The sequence below is a fragment of the Triplophysa rosa genome, linkage group LG17 (assembly GCF_024868665.1).
Source record: "Triplophysa rosa linkage group LG17, Trosa_1v2, whole genome shotgun sequence".
NCBI classification, from domain to species: Eukaryota; Metazoa; Chordata; class Actinopteri; order Cypriniformes; family Nemacheilidae; genus Triplophysa; species Triplophysa rosa.
In genome coordinates, this window is record NC_079906.1 from 1,484,906 (window position 1) to 1,505,512 (window position 20,607).

Sequence of the window (20,607 nt, forward strand, 5' to 3'; positions counted from 1 at the left end):
AATTATTATTTTGATTAATAGTTTTGAATAACATGATCTGATAAATTGTTACAGACCAATTTATAAAGACCAGCTACATGGAGCTTGATTATCTGCTTTGATTAGAAAATAAAGTAAATTTTGATTTTATCTTTGAAAGAGCAGAAAAAGCCCTTAAGTGCAATTCATATTTTTAGCTTCATTTGTGAATTGTCATTTCTGCAGATACAATATACATTATGGTACGCCAACTAAAACAAAACAATAAAACAGTCATTTAGGATTTCTCTTTAATAAAATCTTTTTGTCCATCCCAACAAATGGTGATAAAACAACTCAGAATAGTTCACATTAAAGTCCAGATGAAATAAAAAATTACAATTGGAATATTGCAGTGTTTATTATAAATAGCTTATCAGTGCGGGCCATTTTCTTATTAAAATGAATGTGCCCTCATGATCTTGAAGATCGGAAATGGATAGCCACTAGAAGGCGGAGATGCATCTTCAGATTTTTGATTGTCAAACTCTGAAAATGCACTTCCGGAAAATCCATTTCCGATGACGTAGGTTAGACGGCTTTGGCAAGGTATCTGTGTTTTCTGCTAGTTTCATTTCGAAATGCAACGCCTGTGTACATCCAATAAAATTGTGATGGAAAACAAACCACGCCCCCTATTTTTGAATGTCGAAATTCTGTTTTACTCGGAAATGCATCAGAATAGTGAAGTAAAAACGATCACAACTTCTGGTTTAAGGGGACCGCTTCAGATTTTTGAGATGCATATCATAGGTCTCACTTTTAATGTTGTGGGGCATATTCACACTCACAAACAGATGAAAAAATATCATAAATAAATGCAGCAATGAAAGAATTGTTTTTCATCTAAATCATACAAATATGCATGCATGCTTTTCAGCAGAGCACAATCTATCATAAAAGGAAAACAACTGATCAGAAGGCCGCATCAGCTGAATGTGAATTCTATACATTAATAAATAACTACACTTCGCTAAATACATAAATGCAGCAATGAAAGAATTGTTTTTCATCTAAATCATACAAATATGCATGCTTTTCAGCAGAGCAAAATCTGTCATAAAAGGAAAACAACTGATCAGAAGGCCGCATCAGCTGAATGTGTTTTCTATACATTAATAAACAAATAACTACACTTTGCTAAATAACAAAAAGGCAATGAATTATCACATTTATAAATATATTAAGCCAGGGCTCGACATTAACGCTTGTCCGCTTGTCCAGGACAAGTGAATGTTTTGTATGAGCAAGCGAAAGAGAATTTTACTTGCCCGACCGGACAAGTAACTTGAAAAGAAATAACAACAGTGCGACATACATGTAGAATAATAAGAATAGGTGCATTAGACAGAGCTGCGTGTTTGTGTGTCGTTGGTGTGCTTGTTTGTGTGTGACAATAATCAATAGCGCACCAAGTCCATGTAGGCTACGTTAACTAACGTTAGATGCGAATGCGGAATCCTGTTATTTAAATGTCATCTGGCTGTTCTGCGTGTCTGAGTGAATTATGTGCACAGTTTAACATACAACACGAGTGATGGTCGAGTATTTATCTGCGTCTGCACTGTATGAGGACATGTCTCCAGAGTCGCTCTGAGAGTTTTTATTCCTAAGGTTTTACTGTTTGAGTGAAGCTATCGGCAAAAACGCAAAAACTCAAGCGTCTTCCCTAAGACCCGTCAAAATAAAAGTCCCGTTAAACTGAACACTGCCAGTGTAGTGTACTATAGTATTTGCTATTGAAAATTGTAGTGCCCTTGTAGTGAATTGATAAACACTGTATACTATAGTTACACTATTGTATCTTAGAATTTTACTGCAGTTTACTATAGTAAATACTATAGTATACTACAGTAATTTATGTGGACAAATATACCACTATTGTACAGTATAGTAAAAAATGAAAAACAGAGAACTTAGAAAAATTTAAACAAATTTAGGTAAACTAAAAATGATATGGCCCTATTTTATCCATCTGTATGTAACAATGTCATTTGTCACTTATATGGAAGTAAAATAGAGACAAATGTGTTTGAAGCAAAAAGACGTGCTGAATAGCACTAACTGAAAAAAAATGCATTGTATTAACAGTGCTCGTATTTTAAGGTTCTGCAATTCAACATGGTTGCATATTTAAGATGTGATTTTTTCAAATGTAAAAATTTCACACACAGTTTCACCGTTTAAAAATTCAATAATCAAAATTCACCTTTTAAATTTCATTTAAAAAATTCAACTTGTTATAAAATACAAGCTTTAATATTCGACAGACAATTCATATAATTTCGGTTTAAAAATTCGAATCCACAAATTCAGTGGTTCAAATTCGACTTGAAATTCAAAGTTTCACATCCGGGAATCCCAGGAGAAGCAATAGAGCGCCGATTCCGCCAGTGCATGATCTCTACCTGCTGCCTGACCAGGCCCGGAATAAGAATTCAGAGGCCCCTGGGCACAAGTGTTTTATGGGTCCCCCCTTACACACACTCATGCACACAATAAAGTTTTAAATTAGCCTATAGGGTACTATGTGTATAAACACCTCTATCTTTTACAGGATTACATTGACAAGTTACAAACTATGATCACAACCTGAAGGACAATATCAACACATGTACACATCCTCCATCATACAGGATTTACACCTCATGATTGCAACAATGCTTTTCTGGACCAGCAACAACAATATTAAGACATTTCCCAGCATACTGTAACTCACTGGCATATGCAAGCAGCACACATACCACACCTCTATCATTTCAGTTCTATCAGATTCTTCCATAATTCACACACAAACAGGATTTACAAAACTGTTCTTAAGAGAAAATATAAGAACTTTCTTAAGATAAATTACATAAAGTTCTTTATAATATTCTTAAGTGCAATTTTCAAATATTTTCATCTTCATTTTTCTAAGAATAAATGGGCAGTCTTTGTCAATGATTGTACTTCAAGAGTAATTTGTCTATTTGTTAAACTTTATTTGTATAGCAAGCACCTTGCGACTCACGTTCTTATTTAAGCTGTAATGTACAGTAAACGGCATTAACAAGTATTATAAGTATACTTCTTTAGCCTATATATTACGACATCATCATATTTGTGCATATGTAAACATTTTGCAATGTATGTAAAAGCACTGAGGATTATCTAATAATGAAGGCTTAATATTGGTAAAGTAGGGCAGTTACTGATCAACATTATATCAATATAAAATAATTCATAATTGGCAAGGAAACACCACCAAATACATGTAAAAAAAACGCTTACCTTTTAAGATTTAAGACAGCCGCGAGAGTAGATCAACTCATTAGGCTATATTTACAACAATAAATCCGTTCTAATTGACATACTGTGTTTTCAGTTTCTGTTGTCAGTTCATGACGCGACATCACCTAACAACTCACAATAAAAAGCGATGATTTCGGCTAAAGTTAAATGTTCTTTCACACAGCCTCATGGTAACCATGTGCATATTTACAGATGAAATTTGTTCATGTTTATATATCCAAACAGTCGATAACAGTGACAGGTTGTTGGAAACGCTGTTTTGTACTCATTTTATTCACGAGTCACCTGTCGTACAGTGGTGCTTCTTCCTGCCACTCACTGTACAGAGTGACGCCGAGAGAAGGGATCCCTACGCCGGGAAAGAGAGACCTCGCGCTCGCGGGGCAGCACTGGCGACATTTTCCCTCTGAATGAAAACTAAGGTTATCCAAGAAGTGGATAGATTGTCGCTATGTGCTTCTTCTGAACAAAAGCCGGTAGATGGCTCGTAAAAGTGATTAAATCAAAAGAAAGATTTTCTAATTTAGAAACAATGTTATGGCGTAAATGCTGTTATGTGAAATTTTCTTCCCCTTGCCTGGGCCCCAAGCGCTCATGGGCCCCTGGGCCTGTGCCCATAATGCCCATTGAATAATCCGGCCCTGCACATGGGAGAGTACGCGTTAAAATCAGAGCATTTGTCAATAAGATCCTAGTTGAGATCTCAGTTATTTGACCACTTCAAACACAATACATGTCTTGTAAATGCTGATGATGCATAGTATTTATGTGAACACGATGTGCTGAAGTAAAAAATAACTTAATTCCTTCGAGCCAGAGCAGGAAACCTAAAATTTCTGATGTTGTTGATGCATAAGAAGAGATCTATGAGATCAAATAAATTCACTTAATCGAGCAGATGAATGGACTGTGCTGCAAACATATAAAAAGTATCTGCATTTCTTGCTTTGGTCTTCGTCAGAAGCGACTTGGACCACCTGCTGGTGAAGCGGTCAGGCAGCAGGTAGAGATCATGCATTGGCGGAATCGGCGCTCTATTGCTTCTCCTGGGATTCCCGGATGTGAAACTTTGAATTTCAAGTCGATTTTGAACCATTGAATTTGTGGAAGCGAATTTTTAAACCGAAATAATATGGGCTGAAAATTGTCTGTCGAAAATTAAATGTTGTATTTTATAACAAGTTGAATTTTTTAAGTGAAATTTAAAAGGCGAATTTTGATTATTTAATTTTTAAACGGTGAAATTGTGCGTGAAATGTTTCAATTTGAAATATTCACAGCTTAAATATACAACCATATTGAATTGCAGACTCTAAAAATGCAAGCACTGGTAATGCAACAGATTTATTTTTGATTAGTGGTAATTCAACATGCTTTTTTGCTTCAAAGACTAATGGCATTGAAATACTTCCATATATTTACCTGCGTATTTATGATGAACTGCACTTGCACTTTTTTTTAATGATGATAACAGACGATTTACTTGTGCTCCTACAGTTTGGCCTGTGCTACCAAACTTTAAACCACTGTAGCACCAGTGCTATGTGCAAAAAAAGTTAACTTGCAGCCTTAGCATAATAATTACTGCTTGCCTTTGTTTAATAGCAGTCACGGAGAGTAGGTCTATAACCAAATTCAGGCGGCCAAAGCGGACACTATAGTTAAAATGCTTAGAAGCAAACTTGACCAATCTAAATCCGAAACAATTATATTGAGAATTCAAATGAAATATAATTTTTTATCTTGGACAAGTATTTTTTGTAATCGGACAAGTGAATGACAAATTTACTTGTCCGAAGGACAACCACATGACAATGCTTAATGTCAAGCACTGATTAAGCACATCCAGTGTCATGGAATAACCTGAAAATAATAAGGAATTGTTAAATAGTTTTCCAAGCCTAAAAAAATCATGGCAATTAAGTACATTTTCCTATTGTTGTTTTTTTAATTTTGTAAGCCATGGGTGTTGTACAATTTCAGAGTTGGCAATTCTCAATGAAACCGGTTCACAAATCAGTCTGAAATAAATTATTTTAAAAATCATTAATATATTTTTAAAATCCAGTAATCAAAAGTGTTTGGACAGGTCACAGAGATTCTTAGGTCAAAATATATTGGGACCCAATTAAAATGACCCAAATAATTTAGTGTATTTTTAAACATATTGACAAACATACAATCAGTGTTTTTTCAAATTCAAACACACTAGAAATCATCGATAGGGTCACAGTTCATGCATTTGGGAATGTACGTCCCATGTATGTCCACATTTGTGCAAGAAGAGTTTTTTCACTTGCTAGCTACCTGCCTTCCTTTTGGAGTGTTCAGTATCTTTTCATATGATATAATTTTATTTTTTGGTTACACTTTATTTTACAGTGCCCGTGTTACAGTGTAATTATACATTTAAGTACTGAGTAATAAAAAGCAACTACATGTACTTACTATAGGGTTAGGGTTTGGGTCAGGGTTAGTTACATGTAATTATGCATAATTTATAGTAAATACATGTAACATGCGTAACAAGGGCACCGTAAAATAAAGTGTTACCTCTTTTTTTTGTTGAAAATACCCAAGCACGGCAACAAGCTCATCTCTCTTTCGAAGTCTACAGGCAGTTTTATAAGGGAACCCATAAATAATTACAGTATATGTAAAACCAATATGATATTGTATAAACAAAGTAAAGGACATTACCTGTACTTTCTAAGGTAGCAAAAAAGAAAGATCCATGCCAATATGTACAGTACCTGTTGCTTTTCTTCAGGTCAGTCCAAATATGTAACCACTGCCTTGTGTCAAACAGCCTATTCTAATCTCATTAAATACAGCAGCAATTGAACTGTTGAAACACAGTGTTATAAATAAGCTTGGTACAAACATCATTATCCACTAATTCAGAGCATCAAAAAGCAGCATAGCTAATGCCACTTACAGTATCCCCAACTCATAGCATCCCTGATTGACATGCACTGCTATAGCGCCAGCTAACAAACCCATAGTCCATGGCGTTTCTAAATGTCTGAATTGCCTGACAGCTTGGCATTATCCACATTTGAGTCTCCTAGTGTCTGATTAATTAGCGCCCTTTAAGGAGGCCATCCAGCACGCGATCGCCTTTCTCAGAAAGCCAGTATCCTGCCATTGCAGCCACACCTCCTATAAAGATGGCCGTAAAGACCATGTCTCCTTTGGCAGCCAGAGTAGCTAGTGCACAGATCACAACCCCAAAGAACATCTGCTGCAGAACAAGGATCTCGTCGTCCGTCATCTCATCAAACAGACCCTGCTTTGGACCGGCTGTGAAGGGGAGAAGAAATGGAAAATGTGATTGAACGGTTGAAAAACAATTCTACAAGGGTAAGTGAAATGTTCACAGTTTGCGTTTGCGATTTCTTTATACTACAAATAACAGACAAGCATGTAAAGTTAAAAGTAGTATACAACAGCATTACAACGCATGTTGGTTAGAGAGTCGGACTCGTGACCAGAAGGTTGCTGGTTCGATTCTCAGGGCCGGCGGGTAACCACTGAGTTGCCCTTGAGCAAGGCACCTTTATCCCTACTTGCTCCACGGGCACTGCAGTGATAGCTGCCCACTGCTCCGGATGTACGTGTGTTCACCACTTGCTGTGCGTGTGTTCACTACTCTCTGGATGGGTTAAAAGCAGAGGTCACATTTCGGGTATGGGTCACCATATCTGACTAATAGGTCACTTTCACTAATTTGATGAGCATAATGATTCAAATGATGGGAATCTTTGTGCAAGCCTGTTGTTCTGCATATTTTGTATGTTTCTCTTATCTATGGAAGTATTTCAATGCCATTAGTCTTTGAAGCAAAAAAGCATGTTGAATTACCACTAATCAAAAATAAAGCTGTTGCATTACCAGTCGTTGCATTTTTAGAGTCTGTAATTCAATATGGTTGTATATTTAAGCTGTGAATATTTCAAATTGAAACATTTCACGCACAATTTCACCGTTAAAAAGTTCAATAATCAAAATTCGCCTTTTAAATTTCACTTAAAAAATTCAACTTGTTATAAAATACAACCTTTAATTTTCGACAGACAATTTTCAGTCCATATTATTTCGGTTTAAAAATTCGCTTCCACAAATTCAGTGGTTCAAATTCGACTTGAAATTCAAAGTTTCACATCCGGGAATCCCAGGAGAAGCAATAGAGCGCCGATTCCGCCAATGCATGATCTCTACCTGCTGCCTGACCGCTTCACCAGCAGGTGGTGCAAGTCGCTTCTGACGAAGACCAAAGCAAGAAATGCAGATACTTTTTATATGTTTGCAGCACAGTCCACTCATCTGCTCGATTAAGTGAATTTATTTGATCTCATAGATCTCTTATGCATCATCAAGAAAAAAATAATTGTTTCTTGTACTGGCAGCTTAGCTCACCACTATCAGCCCTGGAACGGACATGGAGCACGGGGACAATTCCAGGTGGCCTGGAATCAGTGGACTATTCATACATTTATAATATTAATTTAATTATTTAAATATCCTACCCGATCTACTAGTACTGCCTATCTATAGTAAGAGTTTATGTTTGTATTTGGCTTGCTATTTATACGCATTCATTACTTTTTACGTGCATATGATTACCCCTTGGTATGGTGTGGGTTAAGTCGGTATGTACATAAAAAGTGCACGCAAAACACATGCGTATCATATGCACGCAAAATATAATTTCTGTAGCTCGCCAAATGCAAACATAAAATCGTGCTTTTGATAAGCACGATCTTAAGTCATCAAATAATGGTTTGAGTTTCGAGGATGAGAAAATTGTATGTTACAGTCAATTACTGACTCATACTGTGTTTGAATAAAATAAGCTAATTGCATGAAGCTATTTGAATGACACATGCAATGGTATCTGATTAAATGTGCCAGAAAACAAGACAACAAGTTTTTAAATCATTACATTAGTTACATAACACCATCACATTAAACTTAACATTTAAATTCAAATAAAACATTTTATTTCGGTTTAAAACTAAATAGGAAAAATAGCAATAATTATACATTTTAAACAGACAATAGTAGGAGGCTAACTGAAATAGTAATGAAAACAGATGTAAGAACAAGCCATGAACAATTTTTCATCAGAACGTAAAATAATCTACAATATAAATAACAGTCTTTTCTTAAAAACGTAATTGTAAAATATTTAGTAAATGTAGGATATAAATGTAACTTAAACAAAGGAATAACTACACCACTTAAAAGAGAAATATCAATGGAAATAATTATGCCTATACTTTTCATCTGAAATCTGAGAACGCAAACAAAATAAAGCCAATTGTAACCTATTGTATGAACGAATGAATAAAAAAACAAACTGAAATACTGCAACAATAAAGACACCTATACCTAGTTCTGGTATTATGTGAGAAATACGGGGGGACATGCTAAAATTCTCATTGTGTCATTTTGTGCTTTTTGCATTCATATTTAGGGCTCTTCCGCATTTCTGTAGCCTACGGTTATTAAAAAGGTGTAGGCTATACTAATCATCTGGTCTGAAGATTAAGCAACATTAAGCGTTTTAGCATGGTACACCGGCCGTGATGGCGTGGTCCGTGGACGCTAAAGGGGCATAGTAGGCCCTTAGCAAATCTTGCAAGCTTATAACGTTTTTGTTCCACCATGCCACCATACATGTTGTGGATATTCAGCTAAATGTTTAGCGTAAGTTTAAAGAGGGTAAATTTGATAATTTAACTGAACTGTACACATACATTTTAGACACGTACATTACGTGTTTCTCCAACGTGGTTTCAGTGTATTTCTGTGATTTAAAATGCATAAATTTAACAATATGTTGACTTATTATGTGAGCATATAGATTAAAAATTATTATAACATCTGTAGATGTTGCCAAACAGCAACATCTACAGATAGTTGTGTATATTGCCATGGAGCACTCATATTGTTTTCTGACCAGTAATTAAATATATTTTTCACTGCTCGGCCATGCAAACTGACTTGCGTTGAGGTGTATGTTAGAGAGGTCCTCATGTGTCCCAGCGGCTTCGGGTCTAAAACATTGACAAAATATGCCTTGGGCACAGGTCGTGTCCGATATGGCATCGGGTCTCTGGTAATTTATAATGAATGTGCTTTTACCAATCGCCCCGAAAGACACAAATTAATTACATTTTATGGTTAGGTAAACAACAAATATGTGTTACGCCAAACTTTACAAGACATAATTAGGTTAATATACCGTGAGTGATTGACATTTTAGCATTTAATGAACAGACAGCAACTCAAGCAATTAGCGTGTAGTCATACTCGCATGTTCGTGTGTGGCACATTATTGGGAAACGCACACAGCATGCAACAAAAGTTTTTATCTTTGCGCGTATAGATCCATAACGCCGTGAGGTATCTTGCTTGGCTGCAGGCTGCACAAGACGTTTCGGGTCTAGTCGGGTTCTAAAGAAAGTGCTGACTATTTTTATCTGGTCTATTTTATCTGGCCTGCTCAAGAAGTTCGCTTGGCTAAAATATCAGTTTTTCTGTCTCGTATTAACAAACGAACGTTTCCACAATTCCACAACATCCAGCATTTTCTGAGAGTCTCAAATTAAAACAAGATCATGCGAGGAAAATAAAAAGAATGTTTATTGAGATTGCAGCTACGTCATATAAACAGAAGCACATGGGAGAGTACGCGTTAAAATCAGAGCATTTGTCAATAAGCTCCTAGTTGAGATCTCAGTTATTTGACCGCTTCAAACACAATACATGTCCTGTAAATGCTGATGATGCATAGTATTTATGTGAACACGATGTGCTGAAGTAAAAAATAACTTAATTCCTTCGAGCCAGAGCAGGAAACCTAAAATTTCTGATGTTGATGATGCATAAGAAGAGATCTATGAGATCAAATAAATTCACTTAATCGAGCAGATGAGTGGACTGTGCTGCAAACATATAAAAAGTATCTGCATTTCTTGCTTTGGTCTTCGTCAGAAGCGACTTGCACCACCTGCTGGTGAAGCGGTCAGGCAGCAGGTAGAGATCATGCATTGGCGGAATCGGCGCTCTATTGCTTCTCCTGGGATTCCCGGATGTGAAACTTTGAATTTCAAGTCGAATTTGAACCACTGAATTTGTGGAAGCGAATTTTTAAACCGAAATAATATGGACTGAAAATTGTCTGTCGAAAATTAAAGGTTGTATTTTATAACAAGTTGAATTTTTTAAGTGAAATTTAAAAGGCGAATTTTGATTATTGAACTTTTTAACGGTGAAATTGTGCGTGAAATGTTTCAATTTGAAATATTCACAGCTTAAATATACAACCATATTGAATTGCAGACTCTAAAAATGCAAGGACTGGTAATGCAACAGCTTTATTTTTGATTAGTGGTAATTCAACATGCTTTTTTGCTTCAAAGACTAATGGCATTGAAATACTTCCATACTTATCCACCTTCAGAGGTTTGTTCAATACGACCGTAAGAACCCTGCGAAGTGGACATCACTGGATATTCTGGCATGATTCCAGTTTGTAAATGAGCGTATATTTTCCATTCGACGGGCATTAAAACGCACGCGACGTGACTGCTACTTAAATCTCATGATTACGGTTAAACAACGCTCCACATTTCTGTAGTAAGTTTTGTCTGTGAAGGTGCTGCAGTCAGTCACGTAGCGCAAATCCGTGTTCTTAAGTAAAGTAAACCTCAGCTGATTTCCTGTGTGTAGGGAGTAGAGAGCAGTGAACACTGTGCAGGGACCATGTCAATCGGTACAGTTCGTTCATGGAACTCTCTTCTAATGAGCTGGTGTTTTAAATCAGACGTGTTAAACGAGAGGGATGAAAAATATGCAGAGCGGGGGGTTGCGAGGACCAGGATTGAGAACCGCTGTATTAATGCACCCTTATATTTCATGTGTTTCGAAAATACTGTGTATTTATACAAATTAGAAACTTCTCTGTAACAAAAACGTAATAGGCTGACTTTAAATATGTTTTCCAGATAAGTGAACTAAGATATCTGACAGGTGTGTGTTTAAAGAGACTGTAGATCTGTATATGAAGCCGTGGAAGGGACATTAGCAAAAATAAAAATCAGAAGACTTTCTCTTGCTCAAATTACTGTGAATATGCCTACATAAAACGCCTCTAGATGGTATCCGGTTAAATAATATGTAGATACTGTCCAAGAGATATAGAATTTGAAATTAATAGGCACATACTGTAATGCGGCTGACTTGAAGTTTGAAGGGGATATTTTAAAACGTGTGACGTAAAAAAAGCACAACGTGTAATAATGCATGAAAACAGAAACTTGTTAAAGACAAAATGCATTGCGCAGCCTACTGCATAGGCTATTATGTATGGGAAGAATCCCGGTGGCCTTGTTTATTGTCTGTACAATATACCAAAGTGATCGTTCCTGACATTCGTTAAAAAAAATCACCAGTATGCCAACAGTAACCTGCAGCAGGGGTGTCCAAAATCTGTCCTGGAGGGCCGGTGTCCTGAAGAGTTTAGCTTTAACTTGGCTCAACAATTAATTTAATTAGGGTTAGAGCTAAACTTTATACTATATAACTACATATAATTCGCACTACATGGAAAGGCCAGGATAAAACATCTCCAAGTCAAATAATATATAGCGTCAACAAATTAAGCTTATAGAAGAGGCTCATTAATGTATTTAACACAACGTAATGCAAATTTGTCATTAATGTATGCACACTGGCGTTTCGGCCGCGTGATGCGCACTTTTAACGCTGACGGTTTGTAGGACATTGGATTTTACCTTTAAAGGTTACTGTCTTCATGTATTAATACTGCATTAATAAATGCATTTATACTTCGTTTTAATAATAAACTTCAAGTCAGCTGCATATAGCCATGTGCCTATTAATTTCCAATGGAATATCTCTTGCATAGTGTCTACATATCATTTATTTTTATGCATAACACCGTGTCTACACTGGATGCGGCACAGCACGATTGCGACAAAAGAAAGCATTAGAACCCATTTTAATTTTACATTTTGTCCACACTGGATGCACCGTGTCCGGAGTAGACACGGTGTAACAGGCACATTCACAGTACATGTGAGCACGCGAAAAGAAACTATTCCGTGCGCATGGGAAACATTTCGCGTGCGCACGTGAAAGTCTTACGATTTTTGCCAATGTCCCTTCTACAGCTTTGTAGATGTCCATGATTTTATTTAATTATTTTTTCCTATTTGCTATCAAAACTTTAACGATTTGTTTGTGTCACTCACGAAAATTTTACGTTATTCAAATATGAAATGAAGTACAACTGTAGGTAAATATTGTTAGTCATGTACTGTTTCATTGGTGCATCAATAAATGAAAACAAACATTTATTTAAATAAAAACATGCCTAGATGTTATATTTCAGGTCTTCCAATAAATATTTTGGATCTACTTGGTATCTAGAAATAATGGTACTTCTGCTAAAGCAGTGACAACTCTTCACAGTATGTTTAAGTTGTTAATTTAGTTAAGTTGCTGCTTTGCTTGCACGCTGCAACAAGCATGTTTCACTTACTAGGTGGTAGATTCTCCACACAAATACTGTCTCGTCGAATATATCCCTCCGCACACTCGCAGCGGAAGGATCCCTCCTCATTAACACAAGCTTCATTGAGTCCAGGACAGGCAAGTGCTTTTTCAGAACACTCATCAATGTCTGAAAAGTACAGACAGATCATCAGACAAAGTAGGGATGGGCACGAGTACCTGAGTACTGGGTCATGAAAACCTTGATCGTTTGGGTCTAAAAATAACTTTTAAAAGTTTTCTTTCTTTCTGGTTATGCTGGCATTTCAGTGGTACCCTGAGATTGAATTGCTTGTGTTGCAGTCCAGAGTCAAGACCGGAGAACAGATGGCATAAAAGCGGATAGCGATGTCTGGCTTCACTTTGATTAAATACAGTGAATTGCAAGATGTGCAGCTCCAAGCTGCATACGAATCATACAAATCTACAACAATTTTGATTCGTTATCATCTTACACTCTGTTTATCATATCTATATAAGAAATATCATCCTGATATTTCTTTAAAATGTTTACTGTATTTTCAAAAACAGTGCTGGTACATTTTTAATAATATTACAGTGTTGATTTAATTGTTTACTCAATCTATACTAGTTTTATCAACATAAATTTTCGTATCAGTGTTGTAATTAAAATCATTTAATTATCGCCATGACTCAAGCCCCGCTCCCCACTCATGACCCATCCCCGAGTACTTGATTTTCAAACCTGTCTAGCACTGGAAATATGATCAAAAATGTCCATCTCTATGACAAAGCAAGTAGACACACATTTCATCATCACCCAAACAAACTTCACCAGTACATGGCCCTGAATTCCACTTACCTAGACACTTTGCACCAGTGAGCCTGAATCCTCGAGAGCATTTCTTACAGCGAGCAGGTCCACTCCCCATACAGCCGACACATGCTTGATCACAACCTACATATAATCCATAATCAGTGTACATGTAAATAAACACACACAATGCATATTAAAACACGGTAAAACTTACCTCTGCATTCATAAGAGCCATCTGTGTTGAAGCAGTAGGTGTTAGATGGACATCGAGCCAACTCAGTCCCGCACTCATCCACATCTAAAGTAAATACACAATGACAAAGCCTTCAATAATGGCATTAATATTTATTGTTTGGTGTTTTGTTTTCTGCCAACTTTGAAAAAGGAGAAACTAAAAGCACCACAAAAAAATCATATAATTAGTGCACCATATTAAAAGTCTTCTAAAGTTATATGACAGTTGTATGGACTGTGATATGTGAATAGCAGACCACTGTGTAACACCGACTACGTACAGGCACATCCCTGATATTATTCTTCATTTATAAATCTTGGTGAGCTGTTCCTAATATCTTTTGGCAATATAATTACTTTTCTACTATAATATGCTCATTCAATGACAAAACAGCTGTTCCCAAACACAAAGCTGCCGCACTCGCTTCGTTTTTCCTCATATCTGCGGTATGTTTCGTGCATGACCCCAAACTCGATCATCTGTACTTTTTTCAGAAAGAAATGTATCGATTAATCATTATCATCCCTATCTAAATTTCGGTCGTAGGGTTGTGGAATGACTCAAGGGTGAGTAAATTATGTACGATTTTTTTTGGTGAAGGGTCCCTTAAAGCAGTGGTCACCAACCCTGCTCCTGGAGATCGACCGTCCTCAAGATTTCAGCTCTAACCCCAATCAAACACACCTGAACTATCTAATCAAGGTGTTCAGGTTTGCTTGATAATTACAGACAGGTGTGCTGAAGCAGGGTTGGAGCTGCAGTCTGCAGGACGGTCGATCTACAGGAGCAGGGTTGGTGACCACTGCCTTAAAGCATCCTCCCTATGCATTGCGAAAAAGGTGGATTATAAGAGTAGCATTGAATATGATAAATGTACTGTAAAACTGCTATTATTTGTTATGGCATTACTAACCAACACACTTGTTGTTGTGAAGGATCCATCCAGGCTTACAGTCTTGACATCTGTTGTCTTGTGGACCAGTGCACTTTTTACAGGAGTTAAAACAAGCTATATAATAAAATAAAATTAATTAATTACACATTCAACAGCCTTCTATAATATTTTTTATTTTTATTTAATAACCACGGATGGCATGAAGAGACTGGTACAATAAATATAGTCCTTTATAAAAAAACAGTGTGTGTGTGTGTGGTTACCTGAGCAGGGTGGTTGTGTGTGATTGGAACTCTTTTCTCTGTAGTATCCATCAGCACAGTCCTGACACAGGGGACTTGAGTATCCTGGGTCACAAACACATTCTCCATCTCCCAGACGTGTGCCCTCACCCTCACATCGACCAAGACCACCGCACACACCCCCAGGACCTAACGGACACTCTACACAGCAAACGTGTGAATTTTGTCCATAAAGAATGCAATGTCTCTTTAATTGAGCGTTAGCAGCACAGTAAAAATGGACTCGGCGCCGAAATGATCGCTGCACTGCGCTGCTTACGCGTGCTGTATAAATGCTCTCATCTGTTAACATCTGTCAACTAGAGCTTACGCACAGCTGACGTGTGCTGTGTGAAACGGGTGTAACGTTTGTTTATGTTTTTGCTTTCAAACCATCTATAATAACTTAGAAAAAATAAACCAACGTGCATCTTGTTCACCTGCACACTCCGGTCCATAGTGTCCTGGCGGGCAGCACAGTCTGAGCTCCTCAATGCACAGCCATTCAAACAGGTCTGGTGCGTCATGCTGCCTAATAATCAAACGTAAAAAACACACAGAATTTTAACCCACTCCATTTCAACAACATAAGATTGTGCTATTACCAGATGTTCCTGAGTACCGCAGTACAATGCAAATTCCCATTATGTTATTTTAAATACATCAATGAGCAAAACCTCTTTCAGAAGCTCATCATAAAGATTATTTTACTGACAATGTAGATTGTTTAACTTTGACTTGTTTTATTCGCCTTGTTAGTGTTCTTTTAGATCCACTTATTGTCAGCCTATAAATAAAAAGCCATAGGCTACTTAAGCTGTGCTTTGAAGGATACAAATCAAAACGAAAGAGGGTTCATTCACTGTAGGAGAGATCGAGTGATTGACAGCGTGATATGATCGCTTTTCTCACACACATTTGCAATACAGCATGATGCCTATGTAATTTTATCAATTTTTTTCCCCGAAGGTTATGAGGAGAGTTGGGTTCTGTCAGTACATTGACAGCATAATGTGATCGTTTTCTCCTCTTACACATGCAATATAAGCATAAAACAAAAAGACAGACTTGTTTTAAATGTGCTGTTGTGGTTTGGCCAAAAGGTAAGTAATGGCAACTGTTAACAACACATTAGACACCACTTCTCATGCTTTAAAGGTAACAGTGTTGCTTTTTTGCTGTCACTCCATGTGGATTTTGACCATAAAGAATGCACCGTCACTTTAATTCAGCGTGAGCACGAAGAAGGTTGAACAGTTCCCGGCACAGTTTCATTCAGTTATTTTGCATTCGTATTCTGTTTTGAATGACAGTAAATGGAGTCATAGAGTCGATTCCGTCGAGTCCAGCAGTGGGACATGCTCTCACCTGTGAAACCACCAGGTTTCCACCTGATCCTCAATCTGCTCCAGTAGTTTGTTGCAGTCAAAGTCTGACTTGTCACATGCAGTCTCTACGATCTCTAACAGACGGGTTTCACTGCACACACACAGTACAATTTTAAATAAAACCCAAACAATTAGATAATTATGACAAATACTTGTACTGAAAGAATTTGGTGGGGGGGTTGTAGGTTGGACAGATCAAAAAGATAGATATTAATTGGTTTACTACAGATCTCTTACCTACGTGCATATTTTGCCAATTTCTCTTCTTCCCAAGCCGTATTCCCTCCACCAAAATTCTTATTAGCGGTTCGCTCCAAGCCCTGAAACAACCATCACAATAAAACAGGCATTCAATATCTGAATGAGGTAGGAAACTGAAGATATAACATATTCTTGTCAAGATTTTTATTTATATTATGCAATATCAACTAAATGAATTTAAATATGATCAATGTTTAAAACAGTGCTGAGAATAACACACTTCTATTGGTAGATGAAAGCATTAGCAAATAAAGCAAACCCATCACCTTGGAGTTGTTAGCACCATGCTTTCCCAGTTGCAGGAGCTACACAAATTTAAATTTGGCCCTATTTTTACAACCACCTGTCACTAAATTAGGCACCTGTCCAATTAATTCTATGTGGATGAAAATGTAAAGATGAAAATGTTTGATCTGCACACACCTTGATGAAGCTGTTTGTAAGTTTGCGGCAGGTCTGGCAGGGTGCGGTCCGCACAGTGCCCACAGACAAGAGAGAGCACAGCACCAGAACAGACACGAGGGGCCAAGGCCACCACATAACGTCCTGCAAGCAGCAAATCAAATCACAACCAAACCCCAGATAGAGATAGACAGAGACTCTAAAATGTAAAATGTTTATAACCACTGTCAATACATTATGGCATGATATTATACTATTAAGATATAAAAACGGTTTCCGATATTGCTATACAGCATGAGGTGATATTGTATGCAACAATCTATGAAATGTGCACAATTTATGTAATGATCTCTGGGTTACTCTTACAGAGGAAAATATCAAAATCAGTATTTTAGATGTTAAATATATGTACAGCTCGTGTATATAAAAAGGCTCTTGGGGAAAAAAAATATAAAGAACTCCCCTTCCTGTTTGATAACTCATAACTACACTAATCTAACATCAGAGTCTGCACACTGCTGCTGATGCTGCAATCATGTAGGGCAGCTCCTGCCTGCCGGAAGTTCAGGGCATTTCACCCTATAATAATGTATTTGAACAACATTATACATTAAGTATTGAAGGATTATTCAAAAGCATCTTTATCTATAACAGATTCAGAGATGAGACGCCACACAGCTACAATATTTCATGAGTGATTATTACATACATAAGAATGAAACATTGTCACAGATGCTTTAAATGTCTCCGCTAAGGCGCGGTGTGATTGGTCTAGTTATTCTTCCGTATACTCACATTAAAATATTGCGTTTCGACCGTAAAGAGCTTCCGGATGCTTTTTGACAAAAACGTCTTCGTGGCGTCTTTACATGAGCAGCTTTTCGCTGCGTAAAAACATGATTTTAGAACCGGCGTCTTCGACGACACGTACGCTCTTCTAGCTCATTCTGTTGTGTCCGGCGATTCATCGTTCAAGTCCCGCCCTTCCTGCAGACAACCAACTATTATTCAAAAAGGATTTTGATGCACCAATCACACGCCGCCGTGTGCCGAAATGACAGTTGGGGATTACGTGTTGTCATTAATCCATACAAAATAAAATAAAATTCAATTTTATTTATATAGCGCTTTTCACAATGTGCATTGTTCCAAAGCAGCTTTACAGGAGAAAATAAGAAAAACTGAAAACACAAAAAAGGTAAAACACAGCACAGTGCATGGTGTTTATAGAACAAGCAAGCTTATTCTAGTAAATGACATCTAATGAATGAAGTCACCCGGTGGTTTATTTAGCATATTTTGCATTAAGTGAATGCTTGACTGAAAAGATGTGTCTTTAATCTAGATTTAAATTGAGAGAGTGTGTCTGACCCTCGAATAGCATCGGGAAGGCTATTCCAGAGTTCGGGTGCTACGTATGAGAAAGCTCCGCCCCCTTTGGTGAATTTAGTTATTCTAGGTGTTATCAAAAGTCCGAGTTTTGAGATCTTAGAGAGCGTGATGGGCAGGGGCGATTCTGGGGGGGGGTGGGGAGCTGAGGGGTCAGCACACTTGGCCACCCCACTCCCCCCCCCCTAAATCTGGATTCGTTTCTGGAATTTTTTACCACAACCGAACAATTTCGGGTGCAATGCACAATTTGTCCTGCGAGTGGCAGTAATGATGCTTGTGTGCCTAAAGGAAGATTAACCTAAATACCCACTAAAACAGTGTTTTAAAGCACATGTTGTATATATTTTATTTTACAATGGCACGAAAAAAATGTACAGTTCATAAAGGCAGAGAAATGTCTCGTGCCAATGAAGCACGAGCACCTCCGATGCGGTTTACCATGGTTAAACCATGACAAAAGTACCAAGATCCACCAGAGCGCCTGCAGACAAACAATAATTAAATAAATGTTTAGCAACAGCTAATACCGACCTTTTGAAGTGATGATATGCGGATTCATATATCAGCATTAACAGTAAACAGAGACGGGCGCGACGCGGGTATCATAATATTCACACAAAAGGCTACTCAAACAATGTTGTAAGCACAGATGTATTTATTTTATGTCACAGACATAAACCTTCAGCGAGATTACGGCTACATCATACAGGTAATTGAAATATTTTGTAAAAATATAATGAAAATGCATATCATTACACATCATATTTAAAATACTGACCTATATGTTGCGCATGTTATATCTACATATAAAGTGTTGTGGTGAATCGGCCTTCCATCGCAGAAAGAAATCTCAGAGACAAGGGTTCCAGATGCCAAGAGTTTAAACTTTATTTGCTTGAGCAAGCAAAGTGAGACATACAGAGTTCATCTGAAGATGCCCAAAGAATACAAATCTGACTCCATCTTTTATACATTGTTCTTAAGTCGTTATCACAGTTCAAACCAATCATGTTTTACCTGACATCATCTACCAACCAGGTTTTACATGACATCACTTATTTTTATTAGTCCATCCCCTTATGACTCCCTACTAATATTTCCGGCCTACCATATTAGGATTTAATCGTAGCCTCTCAATCAACACATACGTATATCATGTGCTCTTTATCTTGACACCTTTCCGGGGGCTTTCGGACGATACATAATTTAACATTGGTTTTATTAAAAATGAACTCATAGTTTAGCGTGATAATGAGAACCCCAGCGTCCTTGGTTGTTTGCGATAAGGTAAACTTCTCTACAAAATTGTGTGTGGTGTACGTGCAGTTCCTGTCTTAGTGTGATAAGAAATTTGGTGTGTACACAGGTACGCAAGTTCAAACTCATGCATGAGGCCCATAGCCCATATTATATCAGAAAAATATCACCTATATGAGACCTATATGAGAACTACACGAGAACTAAATGTATTATTTTATATTAGAGAACCCAATACTATATTAGAAAAAAACACCATATAAATCCCCACTTTGAGGCTGAAAAGCTTCACAGTCCAATCATGTGTTATCCTTAAGTATAGGGCGTTATAGACTAACAGAAAATGTAATCTCAAACAATAGATAAAAAGTGCTCAAAAGTGTTTTTAAAAATGTCAAATTGCGTGTGCATTCAGTGAATGATATAATAATACTTAGGTTATTAGCAAGCAATATATGTAAAAAGAAAAAAAATCCTTCCAAAATTCTGTAAATACTTCAAAAAATGAGTATTTCTGTTTTTAAACCCTCTAAACTTCAGTAATTCTTGACCCTTAGTCAATATTGGCATATATTCAGTCGTTATCTATGCTAAGTTGTGACACAGCGTATATGTTACGAAGGACACTGGAGTCAAATGCAGGATAAAGCAGATTTAATGAATAATTCCCACACTCACAAAAAACACAGCACTGAATAAAGTCTATGACAGGGAATTAACCAAAGGGGGGCAAAGGCTCGAGCGCTCGGCCAGATGACCATTAAAGGGAATTGAAAAATAATAAAAAAACTAAAAGGAAAATCCAAAGAACGCCCGCAGCAAGC

The 20,607-nt window shown here is 37.1% G+C and overlaps 1 protein-coding gene across 1 annotated transcript; it reads right to left on the reverse strand.

The window, feature by feature from the left end:
- Positions 1 to 4,474: 4,474 nt before the first annotated feature.
- LOC130567661 (protein disulfide isomerase Creld1) lies at positions 4,475 to 18,092 on the reverse strand. Its single transcript, XM_057355929.1, has 11 exons — positions 17,930 to 18,092; positions 17,156 to 17,278; positions 16,709 to 16,791; positions 16,452 to 16,562; positions 15,524 to 15,615; positions 15,066 to 15,245; positions 14,821 to 14,916; positions 13,887 to 13,970; positions 13,718 to 13,813; positions 12,884 to 13,024; positions 4,475 to 6,612 (listed from the first exon to the last, which is right to left on the reverse strand). Exons 2-11 carry the CDS (start codon positions 17,270 to 17,272, stop codon positions 6,392 to 6,394), a joined length of 1,221 nt encoding a protein of 406 aa, XP_057211912.1. The 5' UTR covers positions 17,273 to 17,278; positions 17,930 to 18,092; the 3' UTR covers positions 4,475 to 6,391.
- Between the last annotated feature and the right edge of the window lie 2,515 nt (positions 18,093 to 20,607).